The 13,883-nt window shown below is 64.9% G+C and overlaps 1 protein-coding gene across 1 annotated transcript in view; it reads left to right on the top strand.

The window, feature by feature from the left end:
• The first annotated feature begins 2,483 nt into the window (after positions 1-2,483).
• Positions 2,484-13,883, top strand: part of LOC119931440 (RNA-binding protein 12-like) — a 67,581-nt gene continuing 56,181 nt past the window's right edge. Inside the window, 5 exon segments of the mRNA XM_038750083.1 lie at positions 2,484-2,653; positions 9,947-10,040; positions 12,532-12,661; positions 12,663-12,864; positions 13,002-13,877. Of these exon segments, the coding sequence (XP_038606011.1) occupies positions 12,554-12,661; positions 12,663-12,864; positions 13,002-13,877 (1,186 nt within the window). The 5' untranslated portion in view covers positions 2,484-2,653; positions 9,947-10,040; positions 12,532-12,553.

Below are 13,883 nucleotides of genomic sequence, written 5' to 3' on the forward strand. Positions count from 1 at the left end.
AGAGCACTTGGGAAGTCCAAGTTGGCAACATCTAGGGATGGCCCCTCCCCAACAGCGGGCTCACGGTCTAGAAGGGGGAGACAGACGACAAAACAAAACATTTTAACCAAATAAAATAAATAGAATAACCGCCCAGAGGGGCGGTCATCCTCTCACACACACCCCCGTCGCCCCTCGCCTCACGCTCCGTTCCCGCCAAAACGCGCGGCCATCCCTCCCCTCACGTCACGCGCCGTTCCCGCCAAAACGCTCGGCCATCCCTCCCCTCCCGTCACGCGCCGTTCCCGCCAAAATGGTTGGCCCTTCCCCGCCCCGCCCCCGCTGACGCTCAGTTCCCGGCCCTGCGGCCCCGCCCCCTACCCTGGGCCCCCCTCCCTCCCCAACTCTTTGGTCCCGCCCCCTACTCTACGGCCGCGCCCATTCGCCGGCCGTGGGGGCCCACGCCTCCCTTCGGCCCCGCCCCTTTGCGGTGCCCCGCCCCTTTGCGGTGCCCCGCCCCTCGCTTCCCTGAGGCCCCGCCCATCCCGTCCCTGTGGTCCCGCCACTCCCCCGCGGCCCCGCCCATCCCGTCGCTATGGCCCCGCCCCATACTGTGGGCTCCACCCCTTGTCTGTGTCCCGCCCCCTTTACGACGGGCCCCGCCCACCCCACCCGGTGGCCCCGCCCCCTTTGCTGTGCCCGCCCCTGACTGCGGCCCCGCCCTCCCCACCGAGGCCCCGCCCACTTTCCCACGGCCCCGCCCATCCTGTGTCTGAGGCACCACTCCCCTTTGCTGCGGCCACGGCCCCTTCGCTGCGGCCCTGCCCATCCCATCCCCGAGGCCCCGCCCCCTTTACTGCGGCCCCGCCCAGCCCGTCTCTGCTACCCCATCCCTCTTGCTGCGGCCCCGCCCATCTCATCCCTGTTGCCCCGCTCCTTTCTGCTGCGGCCCCACCCCTCTAATCCCCGAGTTCCCGCCCAACTGGCTGCCGCCCCGCTCTTCCAATCCGAGGCCACACCCCCTTTTGCTGCGACCCCCCCCCCCCGTCAGCGTCCCCGCCCCCTCGGCAACGGCCACGTCCTTCCCGTTCCTGAGACCCCGCCTCCTTTTGCTGGGGCCCCGCCCCTCCAATCGCCGAGGTCCCTCCCTCTTTTGCTACAGCCCCGCCCCCTTTCTGCGGCCTCGCCCATCCCATCCCCGAGGCCCTGCCCCATTGGCTGCGGACCCGCCCCTCCAATCCCCGAGTCCCCACCCCCATGCTCTGGCCCCTCCTCTGATACGGCCCCGCCCCTGTCTATCTGCGGTCCCCCCCACCCCCGCCTTGAGGCCCCGCCCATCCCTTCCTTGAGGCCTCGCCCCCTTTTGATGCGGCCAGCCCGGAGGCCCCGCCCCCTTTGGCTGTGGTCTCGCCCCATTGGCTGCGGCCCCACCCCTCCAAACTCCAAGGTCCCGCCCATCCCCCGAGGCTCCGCCCCCTTTGGGTGCGGCCCCGCCCCCTTTGGCTGAGGCCCCGTCCCCCCAATCCCCAAGGCCCCGCCCATCTCGCCCCTGGGGCCACGCCCCCATTAGCGGTGGCCACGCCCCCTTCAACCCCGAGGCCCCTCCCACTCTCCCTCAGCCTCGCCCGTCCCTGAGGCCCCGCCCCTTCGGCGGCTACCCCGCCCCATTGGCTGCGGCCCGGCCGTCCCGCCCCTAGGCCCCTCCCCCTGTTGCTGTGGCCCCGCCCCATTGTCTGCGGGCCCGCCCCTCCAATCCCCGAGGCCCCGGCCGTCCCGTCCCTGAGGCCCCGCCCCCTGTGCGCTGTCTCGCCTCTCCAATCCCCAATGCCCCGCCCCCTTTTGCTGTGGCCCCGCCCCATTGTCTGAGGGGCCGCCCCTCCAATCCCCGAGGCCCCGCCCGTCCCGCCCCGGAGGCCCCGCCCCTTTAGCGTTGGCCCCGCCCCTTCAACCCACGAGGCCCCGCCCTCCTGTGTGGCCCCGCCCCCTTCGGCTGCGGCCCGCCTGTCCTGCCTCGAGGCCCCGCCCCCCTTTTCCTGTGGCCCCGCCCCTTCGTCTGCGGGCCCGCTCCTCCGATCCCCGAGACCCCGCCCTTCCCGTCCCCGAGGCCCCGTCCCTTTTGCTCTGGCCCCGCCCCTCCAACCTTGGGCAAGTCACTTAACTTCTCTGTGCCTGTTACCTCCTCTGTAAAATGGGGATTAAGGCTGTAAGCCCCACATGGGACAAAGTGATCACCTTGTATCCCCCAAGCGCTTAGAACAGCGCTTTGCGCATAGTAAGCGCTTAACAAACACCATCACCGTCAACCCCCGAGGCCCCGCCCCCTTTTACTGTGGCCACGCCCCACTGTCTGAAGCCCCGCCCCGCTCCCCGCGGCCCCGCCCCCTTCGGCGGCGGCCCCGCCCCATTGGCTGCGGCCCGGCCGAGGCCCCGCCCCATTGGCTTTGGCCCCGCCCCCTGGGGGGGGCCCCGGCGGAGCGCGGAGGCTCAGAGCGGGGCGGCCGCCATTTTGTGCAGCCTCGGCGGCGGGAGCGGCGGCCTCGAGGGCCTCGGCGGCGGCTTCCGTGAGGAGAAAAAGAGGAGAAGGAGGAAGAGGAAGAAGAGGAGGAGGAAGAACCCGGTCGGAGGAGCCCAGTCGGGGTGGGGCCGGGGGCCGTGCGGGCTCTCTGCCTGCCCGGTAAGACTCCCGCGGCCCGGGGCGGGATGAGGGGACGTGGGGGTGGGGGGGGGGTGGGGATGGCGGACACACTGTGTGTGTGTGTGTGTGTGTGTGTGAAGAGGGTGGGGGTCCCCCCCTCCGGTCCTGTCACGTGTCCGCCCCCCCCCCCCCCCTCACAGGAGGCCTCATTGTTCCGCCCGCCTCTTGCAGGACCGGCCGGCCCTTGTAGTAATCACGGTGGGGGCGTTTCTGAAGCGCTTACTACGTGCCAAGCCCTGCCCTAATAATAATAATAATAATAATGACGGTATTTGTGAAGCGTTTACGGTGTGCGATGCACTGTTCTAAGCGCTCGGGGGGGATACAAGGTGATCAGATGGGCCCACTTGGGACTCACGGCCTTGTAATAATCCTCCCACTTGGGGCTCACAGCCTTGTAGTAGTCACAGTGGTGGCATTTATGAAGCGCTTACTACGTGCCGAGCACTGCCCTAGTGATAATGATGGTATTTGTGAAGCGCTTATGGTGTGTGATGCACTGTTCTAAGCGCTCGGGGGGGATACTAGGTGATCAGATGGTCCCACTTGGGGCGCACGGCCTTGTAGTAATCACAGTGGTGGCGTTTATGAAGCACTTACTACGTGCCAAGCCCTGCCCTAATAAGAATGATGGTGTTTGTTAAGCGCTTACTGTGTGCGATGCACTGTTCTAAGCGCTCGAGGGGGATACAAGGTGATCAGATGGTCCCACTCGGGGCGCACGGCCTTGTAATAATCGTAGTGGTGGCGTTTCTGAAGCGCTTACTACGTGCCAACCACTGCCCTAGTGATAATGATGGTATGTGTGAAGCGCTTACGGTGTGTGATGCACTGTTCTAAGCGCTCGGGGGGGGACGCAAGGTGATCAGATGGGCCCACTCGGGGCGCACGGCCTTGTAATAATCGTAGTGGTGGCGTTTCTGAAGCGCTTACTATGTGCCGAGCCCTGCCCTAGTAATAATGATGGTATGTGTGAAGCGCTTACTGTGTGTGATGCACTGTTCTAAGCGCTCGGGGGGGGATACAAGGTGATCAGATGGTCCCACTTGGGGCGCACGGCCTTGTAGTAATCACAGTGGTGGCGTTTATGAAGCGCTTACTACGTGCCAAATACTGCCCTAATAACATTAGTAATGATGGTATTTGTGAAGCGCTTACGGTGTGTGATGCACTGTTCTAAGCGCTCGGGGGGGGATGCAAGGTGATCAGATGGGCCCACTCGGGGCTCACAGCCTTGTAATAATCCTCCCACTTGGGGCTCACAGCCTTGTAGTAATCATAGTGGTGGCGTTTTTGAAGTGCCTACTACGTGCCAAGCCCTGCCCTAGTGATAATGATGGTATTTGTGAAGCGCTTACGGTGTGTGATGCACTGTTCTAAGCGCTCGGGGGGGATACCAGGTGATCAGATGGGCCCACTCGGGGCGCACGGCCTTGTAATAATCGTAGTGGTGGCGTTTTTGAAGCGCTTACTACGTGCCAAGCCCTGCCCTAGTGATAATGACGGTATGTGTGAAGCGCTTACGGTGTGTGCTGCACTGTTCTAAGCGCTCGGGGGGGACACAAGGTGATCAGATGGGCCCACTCGGGGCGCAAGGCCTTGTAATAATCGTAGTGGTGGCGTTTCTGAAGCGCTTACTACGTGCCACGCCCTGCCCTAGTAATAATGATGGTATGTGTGAAGCGCTTACTGTGTGTGATGCACTGTCCTAAGCGCTCGGGGGGGGATACAAGGTGATCAGATGGGCCCACCAAGCACTGCCCTAGTAATAATGATGGTATGTGTGAAGCGCTTACGGTGTGTGCTGCACTGTTCTAAGCGCTCGGGGGGGGATACAAGGTGATCACATGGGCCCACTCGGGGCGCACGGCCTTGTAATAATCACAGTGGTGGCGTTTCTGAAGCGCTTACTACGTGCCAAGCCCTGCCCTAGTGATAATGACGGTATTTGTGAAGCGCTTACGGTGTGTGATGCACTGTTCTAAGCGCTCGGGGGGGGGGGATACAAGGTGATCACATGGTCCCACTTGGGGCGCACGGCCTTGTAGCAATCACAGTGGTGGCGTTTATGAAGCGCTTACTATGTGCCAAGCACCGCCCTAGTGATAATAATAATAATAATGATGGTATTTGTGAAGCGCTTACTATGTGCAAAGCACTGTTCTAAGCGCTGGGGAGGTTACAGGGTGATCAGGTGGTCCCCCGGGGGGCTCACAGTTTTTATCCTCGTTTTACAGAGGAGGGAACTGAGGCCCAGAGAAGTGAAGTGACTTGCCCAAAGTCACACGGCTGACAGAGCCGGGATGATAATGACGGTGTTTGTTAAGCGCTTACGGTGTGTGATGCACTGTTCTAAGCGCTCGGGGGGGATACAAGGTGATCAGATGGTCCCACTCGGGGCGCATGGCCTTGTAGTATTATATATATTATCGTATGTATATCATATCGTACATATTATACATGTAGTATTGTAGTACAGTGCTCTGCACATAGTAAGCGCTCAATAAATACGATTGATTGATTGATTGTAGTAATCGTACTGGTGGCGTTTATGAAGCGCTTACTACGTGCTAAGCCCTGCCCTAGTGATAATGATGGTATTTGTGAAGCGCTTACTGTGTGTGATGCACTGTTCTAAGCGCTCGGGGGGGATACCAGGTGATCAGATGGTCCCACTCGGGGCGCATGGCCTTGTAATAATCGTAGTGGTGGCGTTTATGAAGCCCTGACGACGTGCCAAGCCCTGCCCTAATAATACTAATAATGATGGTATTTGTTAAGCGCTTACTGTGTGTGATGCACTGTTCTAAGCGCTGGGCGGGTTACAGGGTGTTCAGATGGTCCCACTTGGGGCTCACAGTCTTAATCCCCTTTTTACAGATGAGGTAACTGAGGCACAGTGAAGTGACTTACCCAAAGTCACATGGCTGACTTTTAGACTGTGAGCCCACTGTTGGGTAGGGACTGTCTCTATATGTTGCCAATTTGTACTTCCCAAGCGCTTAGTACAGTGCTCTGCACATAGTAAGCGCTCAGTAAATATGATTGATGATGATGATGAAGTGGCAGAGCTGGGATAAGTGCCGAGGAGGCCGCAAGGCGATCGGTTGTCCCACGCGGGGCTCCCGGGTGTTTATGGAGCGCTTACTACGTGCCAAGCACTGTCCTAAGCGCCGAGGAGGCCGCAAGGCGATCGGGTTGTCCGACGGGGGGGCTCACAGGCTTCACCCCCATTTTACAGGTGAGGGAACTGAGGCCCGGAGAAGTGAAGCGATTTGCCGCAAGCCACCCAGCTGACGGGATTTGAACCCACGACCTCTGACTCCCAAGCCCGGGCTCTTTCCACTGGGCCGCGCTGGTGCTAATAGTAATAATAATGGTGGTATTTATTAAGCGCTTACTCTGTGCAAAGCACTGTTCTAAGCACTGGGGAGGTTACAAGGTGATCGGGGGGGGGGGGCGGGGGGGGGCTCACAGTCTTCATCCCCATTTTCCAGATGAGGTCACTGAGGCCCAGACAGCTGACGACTGGCGGAGTCGGGATTTGAACCCGTGACCTCCGACTCCAAAGCCCGGGCTCTTCCCACCGAGCCGCGCTGCTTGTAGAGCGCGGGGTTTTCGAGCTGCCGAGGGCGGATTGGCGGGGGGCCCGTGGTGAGGGGGTCCGGACCCCCCGGGTGACCCCCAGGCCCGAGTTTTTGGCAGGCTCAGACCGGAAGGATGCGGCCCGGGCCCGCCGACTTCCGGTGGGGCCTTGCAGGAGGGGGCCTAAGCCCGGGGCGCGTGGTGGCGCCCACACAGTAGTCGAGGCGCCCACGCGGTGGGCAAGGTCTCCGGAAAGGGGCTTTTGGCCCCAGGCCTCGGTGTTTCATTCATTCATTTCATTCAGTCGTATTTATTGAGCGCTTACTGTGTGCGGAGCACTGGACTGAGCGCCTACCCGCGGGCCGGGCTCGGATCCTTGCGTTCCTCTTTGCGGTTCTGATGACGATGGCGTTGGCGAAGCGCTTACTGTGTGCCAAGCACTGTTCTGAGCGCCGGTGATGGGGGACTATCGATGAATGAATGAAGAAAAAGCACTTAGGTGTTGTGGAAAACGATGGCAGTTCAGGTTGGCCAGAGTGGAGAAGACTGGCAGGAAAACGGAAGGCCACGGTCTGTCGGCCCGTTGTTGGGTAGGGACCGTCTCTATATGTTGCCGGTTTGTACTTCCCAAGCGCTTAGTCCAGTGCTCTGCACACAGCAAGCGCTCAATAAATACGTTTGAATGAATGAATGACTGTCGGGATCGAAAGCCTTGGTTCCGCAGGCGGCTTGGGGTGGTGGGAATAATAGTGACGATGGCATCTGCAAAGCGCTTACTGTGTGCCGAGCGCCGTTCTGAGCTCCGGGGAGGTTACGAGGTGATCAGGTTGTCCCACGGTCTTCACCCCCATTTTCCGGTCGAGGTGACAGGCTCAGAGAAGTGAAGTGACTCGCCCAAGGTCACTGAGCACACCTGGTCGCGATCGGCCCTTGGCACGCGGACCCTCGTGTTTCAAAACAGACCATCTCCCTCCCGCTCTCCTTGTCACTTTTCCTTCGTTTGACGGCGGTAGAGTCGAGTTGACGGTGGTAGAGTTGTTGCTAACTTGTACTTCCCAAGCGCTTAGTCCAGTGCTCTGCACACAGTAAGCGCTCAATAAATACGATTGATTGGTAGAGTGGAACTGACGGTGGTAGAGTTGAATCCGCCCCCCGATCCTGCCGGGGGAGAGGAGGACCGACCCGTCCTAGGGTCCGTCCCGATCCGACGGAACCGTTTTCCTGGGCACCGGGGGTAGTCAGAGTGGCGATTCCGAAAGGGAAAGCTGGGCCGGCACTTCCCTCCCCGCGGTCGGGCGGAGCCGTCGGGCTGGCCGTCCTCGGTCTCTCCCGGAAAAACTCAGGGGCGTCCCGGTCGACGCTCGCTCCGCGGAGGCGGTTTCGAAACGAGCACGTGGGTTTGATGTGAACCAAAAGACGCGCTCTTTTCTAAACGAAGACGAGGCGTCGTCGGGACTGTTGGAAAACGGAGCGGGCGCGGCTACGTGGCCGGCCGGCCCTGTGGTGACGGTGGCCGTTTCGTCCACCGCGGTGCCCTCTCCCTGCCTCTACTTCCCCGCGACGCGTTAGGAGCCGGCCTCGCCGGCTGCCGTTCGCGGAGACCCGCGGCCCCCCGGCTGTTCGGACGCAGGGGGCGGGTTGGGATTTTCGGACGGCGACGAGCGTGGAGTCTGCTTTTGGGGGTCTCCCCGTCGGGGCGGAGGTGGACCGAGGTGCCCGGCATGGGGCCGGGAGATCGGTCTCGTGGCGTTTGGTCGGGGGAGGTCTGCCTCGGCTTACCTCCCCCGTGGAGCGTGGAGCCGGAGAGGCCGGCTGATTGTGGTCCGTGGCGCCTTTCCCCCCGGCCCTCGGGCGACCCGGTGGGTCCCCGCCAGGTGTCCGGAAGGCTGAGTTTCCTCCCCTTTGTCACGAGTGAGACGCTCCCTTCGGATTTTCCGGGCGTCCCGTCTCCCCGGGGGCTAAGGAGCGGGAGTCGGAGCTGTTGAATTAAGGTACGGAACAGCCGGGCCCCGGCTGAGTCGGAGCCTTATAGCCGCCCCCCGAAGCCCGTCAAGGCGGTGGTGTTTCCGTGCTTCCTCCGGATGTCTGTGATTCCCGTTGGCTCTCCTGGGGCGCAGGCGGGAGAGCGGGACGACTTAGCTCAGAAACCCGCCGGGGCCAGAGCGGAGTCGCTGCCCGCGGCGACCCCGGCGGAGTTAGCGGGCGAGGCCCGTCTGAGAGTCATCGTGGAACTTCCTTTTGCCCCAGATCTTCTTTCTTCCTCATCCAAAGGGCCCCGCGGGACTGTCTGCAGAATCGCCGTCCCCCCCCCGATTCACTCTCGGATTCGGGAAGCGCTTGGTGTGGGAGCCTGTGGCGACTGTGAACTTTCCCTCGGGCCGTTTTGGGAGGGGGCCGCGGGGACCCGTTGGAAGGGGTCTCTCGAGCCGGAGGCCGGCCTCGGGGAGGCCCGGTCCGGCGGCGGCTCGGCCTCCGCGGTCCCGCTCCAGGTTGGCTTTGCGGTCGGTGGCCGAGCGGAGGCCGGTCTGGCCGCGGCCACATCTCTGGTTGGTTTGCCTCGGCTTGCGAGCGTCTCTCTGTTTCATTCTCCTTTTCTCCTGGCGAGTGCTACCCCGTTGGGACTCCCTTCCTTCCTTCCTTCCGTTCGGGCTCCGCCAGCCGGGCGGCCCCGCGGAGGAGCGCGGCCTCGGCCGGGAAATCCACGGCTTCCTCTCCGCCGGTCTCCCGGTGGGTCGCTCCGGGCTGGGGCCCAGGGGTCTTCTCCGGACCGTGGCGGGGCCCGCGGCCGGAGTCGGACGTGGCTCTCCGGCCGGCGGAACGACCCGTCTGGTCTCTGGCTCTCTCCCGGCCATTGTGGGAGCGGTAGGGGCCCGACGCCCTCGAATCTGGGCCCATCCGGGCGCGTGTTGTCGGAGTCCTCGCTCGGTCTTTCCTCTTCTCTGCCGTGTCCATCTTTCTCACGGCCCCTCGTTGCCCGGAGGACGAGCAGCGGTGTCACGTGGGCATCGAAGGGGCCGCTCTGGACGGAGAGCGGCACCGGTCGGTGATGTCGTCTGAGCAGGGAGTGGCATCGGTGGGCCTGTCCGGGCCGGGAGCGGCGTTGGTCGGTGGCGTTGTCCGGGCAGGGAACGGCTTTGGTCAGCGGCGGTTGCCCCGGAAGGGAGCGGTGTCGGTCGGTGGCCTCGTCCGGGCAGGGAGAGGCGGTGGAGGAGCGGCCTTGGCCGGGCAGGGAGCGGCCTTGGCCGGCGGTGTCGTGTTGGCTAGTGGTGTCGTAAAGAAGCGTGAAGGGAGAGCGAACGGTGGTGGTTGTGCGCCCGCCGGTCCGGGCGGGCCGAGCCTGTCTCTTGGTGTGGGGAAGCGGGTTTGTTTCCTGGGGGCCTTGGAGCCCGGTTGCCCGTGGCCGGAATCGGGGGGCGCGACGTGATGAGCGGGGGTGGCGGAGCGGGCTCGGGGTTAGTCACCCCTCGATCTCCCGGGGCGCTTAGCGTGGGGCCGGAGGGAGGGGTGGGGGGCGGGGACGGCCCGGAGGCGCCTTCCTCGTTGGGTTTGTTGGATGGGGGGGCCCGGCGCCCCCCCCCCCCCCCCCCCGGGGACCCTCCCGCACCCCCCACGGCCGGCAGCCCGGCGCGGTTCGTCTGCTGTTTGTTGCCTTCATTGATTTTTGCCTCCGTTTATTCTTTGTTGCAGTCCTAAAGGTTGGTTTTAATTGGTTGCCCACAGGATTGCCTTGGCCTCTGCTTCTTGTTAAGAACGTTGATTGGTTCAGCCGCGGTTGCCTCAGGTAAGCGCCTCTGACTCGCCGGGTCGTTCGCGGATCCCTCCGAACCCCGGGCCCGGCGGACAAGTGGCCGGCGCCCCGGCGGGGGCGAGGGCGGGTTGGGTGGGGGGGGAGCGGACGGGGGCGGGACGGCGGGCGCGGCCCCCTCCCCCCGCCGCACCCGGGGACCCCCTCGTCAATCAATCAATCATATTTATTGAGCGCTTACTGGGTGCAGAGCACTGTACTAAGCGCCTGAGTCGTCGTTTTCCGCGGCGGTGGACTCGTTTGGTTTCTGGCGGCCGGGGGTTGGCCGGCTTTCCCGTGCCGTGCCCGGAGCGGGCGCCGGGCACAGGGGGTGGCCGTGCGGCCTTGGGCGCCCACCCCTAATAATGGCCGGGCTGGGGTTGATTCGGGGCCTACTGTACGCCAGTCGCTGCCCCAGTCCCTGCCTCTCCCCGACATCCCCACTTCCCCTCACCCCGGGACCCTCTGGGAAGAGATCCCGGAGCGGCTCCGGCGTTCCCGAGTTGGCTTTGCGCTCTAGGGCCTCTGGGTCCTGGAGGATTTTGAGGGGGGCGGTGACAGGGGTCCCACGAGCCCGCAGAGCCCCGGGCGAGGCGAGGAGAAGCGTGGAAGGTGGGCCTGTGGGAACGACAGGCCAGCCCGAATCCGGGGAGGAGGACGGAGTGGGAGCGCCACTTTGGTGTCCCTCTAGTCCAACTGGACCCTGCCTCTCTCTAGGGAGAGGCCCGGGCACCCCCGGCCCCGAGCGACCGTTGAAGCGTTATTCCGCAGGAAGGGCATCGGGAGCCCTAGAGGGTTGGCCTCGGTTGGATATTTTGCAGCCCAAATAGGCACCACCCACCCACCCACCCATCCATTTGCTCCCTTTTTCTTTCACCCTCTATTTTTCCGTTCTCTTCCCTTCCCCATTTTCCCCGTTGTGTGCATGAGCGTGTAAGAGAGAGAGAGAAAGAAAGAGAAGGGATCCGTCCGCGTGAAAGAGCGTGAGTGTATCCGCGTACTGGGGTGTGAGCTGCCCGTCGAGTCAAGCGGCGGTCGTTGCCCGGCCCGCAGCCGGCCGGCCCTGCTCTGGGAAGAGAATCGGATTGTTCCCTTGGGAAGGAGGCGGTCCCGGCGATCCCGATGGTCCCGGCGCCCGCTCCTCCAGCGGAGGTGCAGGAGAACGAGCCGTTTTCCAGGGGGCCGGAGAACCGGCCGGGTTTGGGCCCCGTTTGTTCTCCGCTCTAATAATAATAACAATAATAATAATAATAATAATAATTATGATGGTGTTTGTTAAGCGCTCACCATGTGCCAAGCACCATTCTAAGCGCTGTGGGGGATACAGTATAATCAGGTTGTCCCCCGGGGGGCTCACAGTTTTCATCCCCGTTTTACAGATGAGGGAACCGAGGCCTGGAGAAGTGAAGTGACTCCCCCAAAGTCACCCAGCCGACCAGCGGCGGAGCCGGGATTAGAACCCGTAATAATAACAATGATGGCATTTATTAAGCGCTTACTATGTGTAAAGCACTATTCTAAGCGCTGGGGGGGATACAAGGTGATCAGGTTGTCCCACAGGGGAGCTCACAGTCTTAATCCCCATTGTACAGATGAGGGAACCGAGGCCCAGAGAAGTGAAGTGACTCGCCCAAAGTCCCGCAGCTGGCAAGTGGCAGAGCCGGGATTTGAACCCGTGACCTCTGACTCCACGCTGCCGCTCTGGTGATCTTGGATCTCTGAGCGTTTAGAACAGCGCCCGGCGCATAGTGAGCGCCTGGCAACCACCAAGGGCAATGGTGGCGTTACCGTGTTGCCCGGCCCCACCTCTGCCTCTCCCGGGTGGCCGGGGGCTTGCCCTCTCCCTTCCCCGAGCCCCCGGACGGCTGCCGAGATCTCTCGGGGAGAGGTCGGCGGTCGGTCCCCCTTCAGAGGGGACTGACCGTGATGGCGGGGTGTTGTGAGGGACTCCCGTTTGGGATCCCCGTAGGGCCCAGTGCCGAACCATCCGACTCGGGGAGGGCGGCCTCGGTTTGGGAAGAAATCTCGCTCCCGTCTTTGAAAACCTCACGAGGGTCCAGAGACGTTCTCCCCTTCGCCAGGGAGAGAGACCCCTGAGCGGCGGGTGCGACCCCGGGCCTCGCGCCCGCTCGGACCCCAGTCCCGCCGCCTCGTTTCCGTGGCGACGCTGAGAGGGAGCCCGGCCGGCCCCGCGTCCGGCGGGGACGGGGCGGCCGCCTGACGGGTGTGACGGTGTGTTTGTGTGTGTGTGTGTGTGAACACGTAGGCGTGCGCTTGGGTTCCAGCGATCTTACTCCCCCGCTGCTTGGGTGCCGTCCCGGGCCGAGAGAAGCGGCCGGGAGCCGGTGTTGGGGCCCGGGGTGGGCCCCTCCTCCCGCAGCCCCCGCTCCCCACCCGCCACCCCCCGTGCCCCCCGTCGCGCGGCCGGGCGCCGCCCCGCCCCGCCCTCGGTCTGACTCCGCGGTTGGTTCCCTCTTGTCGCCCGCAGGTGTGCGTGGTTCCCGGGCAGCATGGCGGTGGTGATCCGCCTGCAGGGCCTCCCCATGGTGGCAGGGACCATGGACATCCGCCACTTCTTCTCTGGACTGACCATCCCCGACGGGGGCGTGCACATTGTGGGGGGGCGAACTGGGCGAGGCCTTCATCGTCTTCGCCACGGACGAGGACGCCCGGCTGGGCATGACGCGCACGGGCGGGGCCATCAAGGGCTCCAAGACCACCCTGCTGCTCAGCAGCAAGACGGAAATGCAGACCATGATCGAGCTGAGCCGCCGGCGCTTTGAGACGGCCGGCCTGGACCTGCCCCCGCCGGGGGGCCGCCCGCCCGGGCCCGCCCGCCGGCGCGGGCGCGGGCGGCAGGGTGGGCCTGGCGGGGGCCGGTCGTGGGGGCCGCCGGGCCCGAGGGCCCCAAGGGCCTCCCGCCCGCCTACGCCGCGCCGGGCCTGGGGGGCGGCGGGGGCGGCGGCCCGCCGCCCTCCTCCGCCTCGGCCGTCGCCGCCCCGGCCTCCTCCTCCTCCGCCTCCTCCTCCTCCTCCGTCTCCTCCGCCGCCGCCGCCGCCTCCTCCTCCTCCTCCTCCTCGTCCTCGTTCGGCGGGGGCGGCGCCTCCTTCGGCGCGGGGGGCGGCTCCTCCTTCGGCGCCGGGGGCGGGGCGGCCCTGCCGGGCACGGCCTCCCCCATGAGCGCGGTGCCCCCGCCTCCGATCCCGCCCCCGATGCCGGCGCTGCCCGCCCTGCCCGCCCTGCCCTCCATCCCCCCGATCCCGGTGCCGCCCCCGGTGCCCGCCCTGCCGCCGGTGCCCCCCGGGCCCCCGATCCCGCCGGGGCCCCCCGGGCCGCCGCTGGCGCCCCTGCCGCCCCTGGCGGGGCTGCCGCCCTTGAACCCCCCGCCGGGAGCGCCGCTGCCCTCGGGCGTGAACGGGTCCGGCGCCGGGCTGGGCCTGGGCGGCGGGCTGACCCCGCTGTTCCTCGGGGGGCCCCTGACCCCCGGGGCCCCGCTGCCGCTGGCCTCCCCGGGGGGCGCCAAGCCCCCGGCGGCCAACCCGGACGAGCTGTACGTCAGCGTCCACGGCATGCCCTTCTCGGCGGCCGAGGCGGACGTGCGCGACTTCTTCCACGGGCTGCGGGTGGAGGCCGTGCGCCTGCTGAAGGACCACCTGGGGCGGCCCAACGGGCACGGGCTGGTGCGCTTCCTGGCCCCCCAGGACGCCTTCGCCGCCCTGAAGCGCAACCGCATGCTGATGATCCAGCGCTACGTGGAGGTGGGCCCGGCCACGGAGCGGCAGTGGGCGGCGGCCGGCCACGCGGCGGCGGCCCGCCTTCCGGCCGGGCCCGCCGCGGCCG

Source organism: Tachyglossus aculeatus, chromosome 8 (assembly GCF_015852505.1).
Source record: "Tachyglossus aculeatus isolate mTacAcu1 chromosome 8, mTacAcu1.pri, whole genome shotgun sequence".
Lineage (NCBI taxonomy): Eukaryota > Metazoa > Chordata > Mammalia > Monotremata > Tachyglossidae > Tachyglossus > Tachyglossus aculeatus.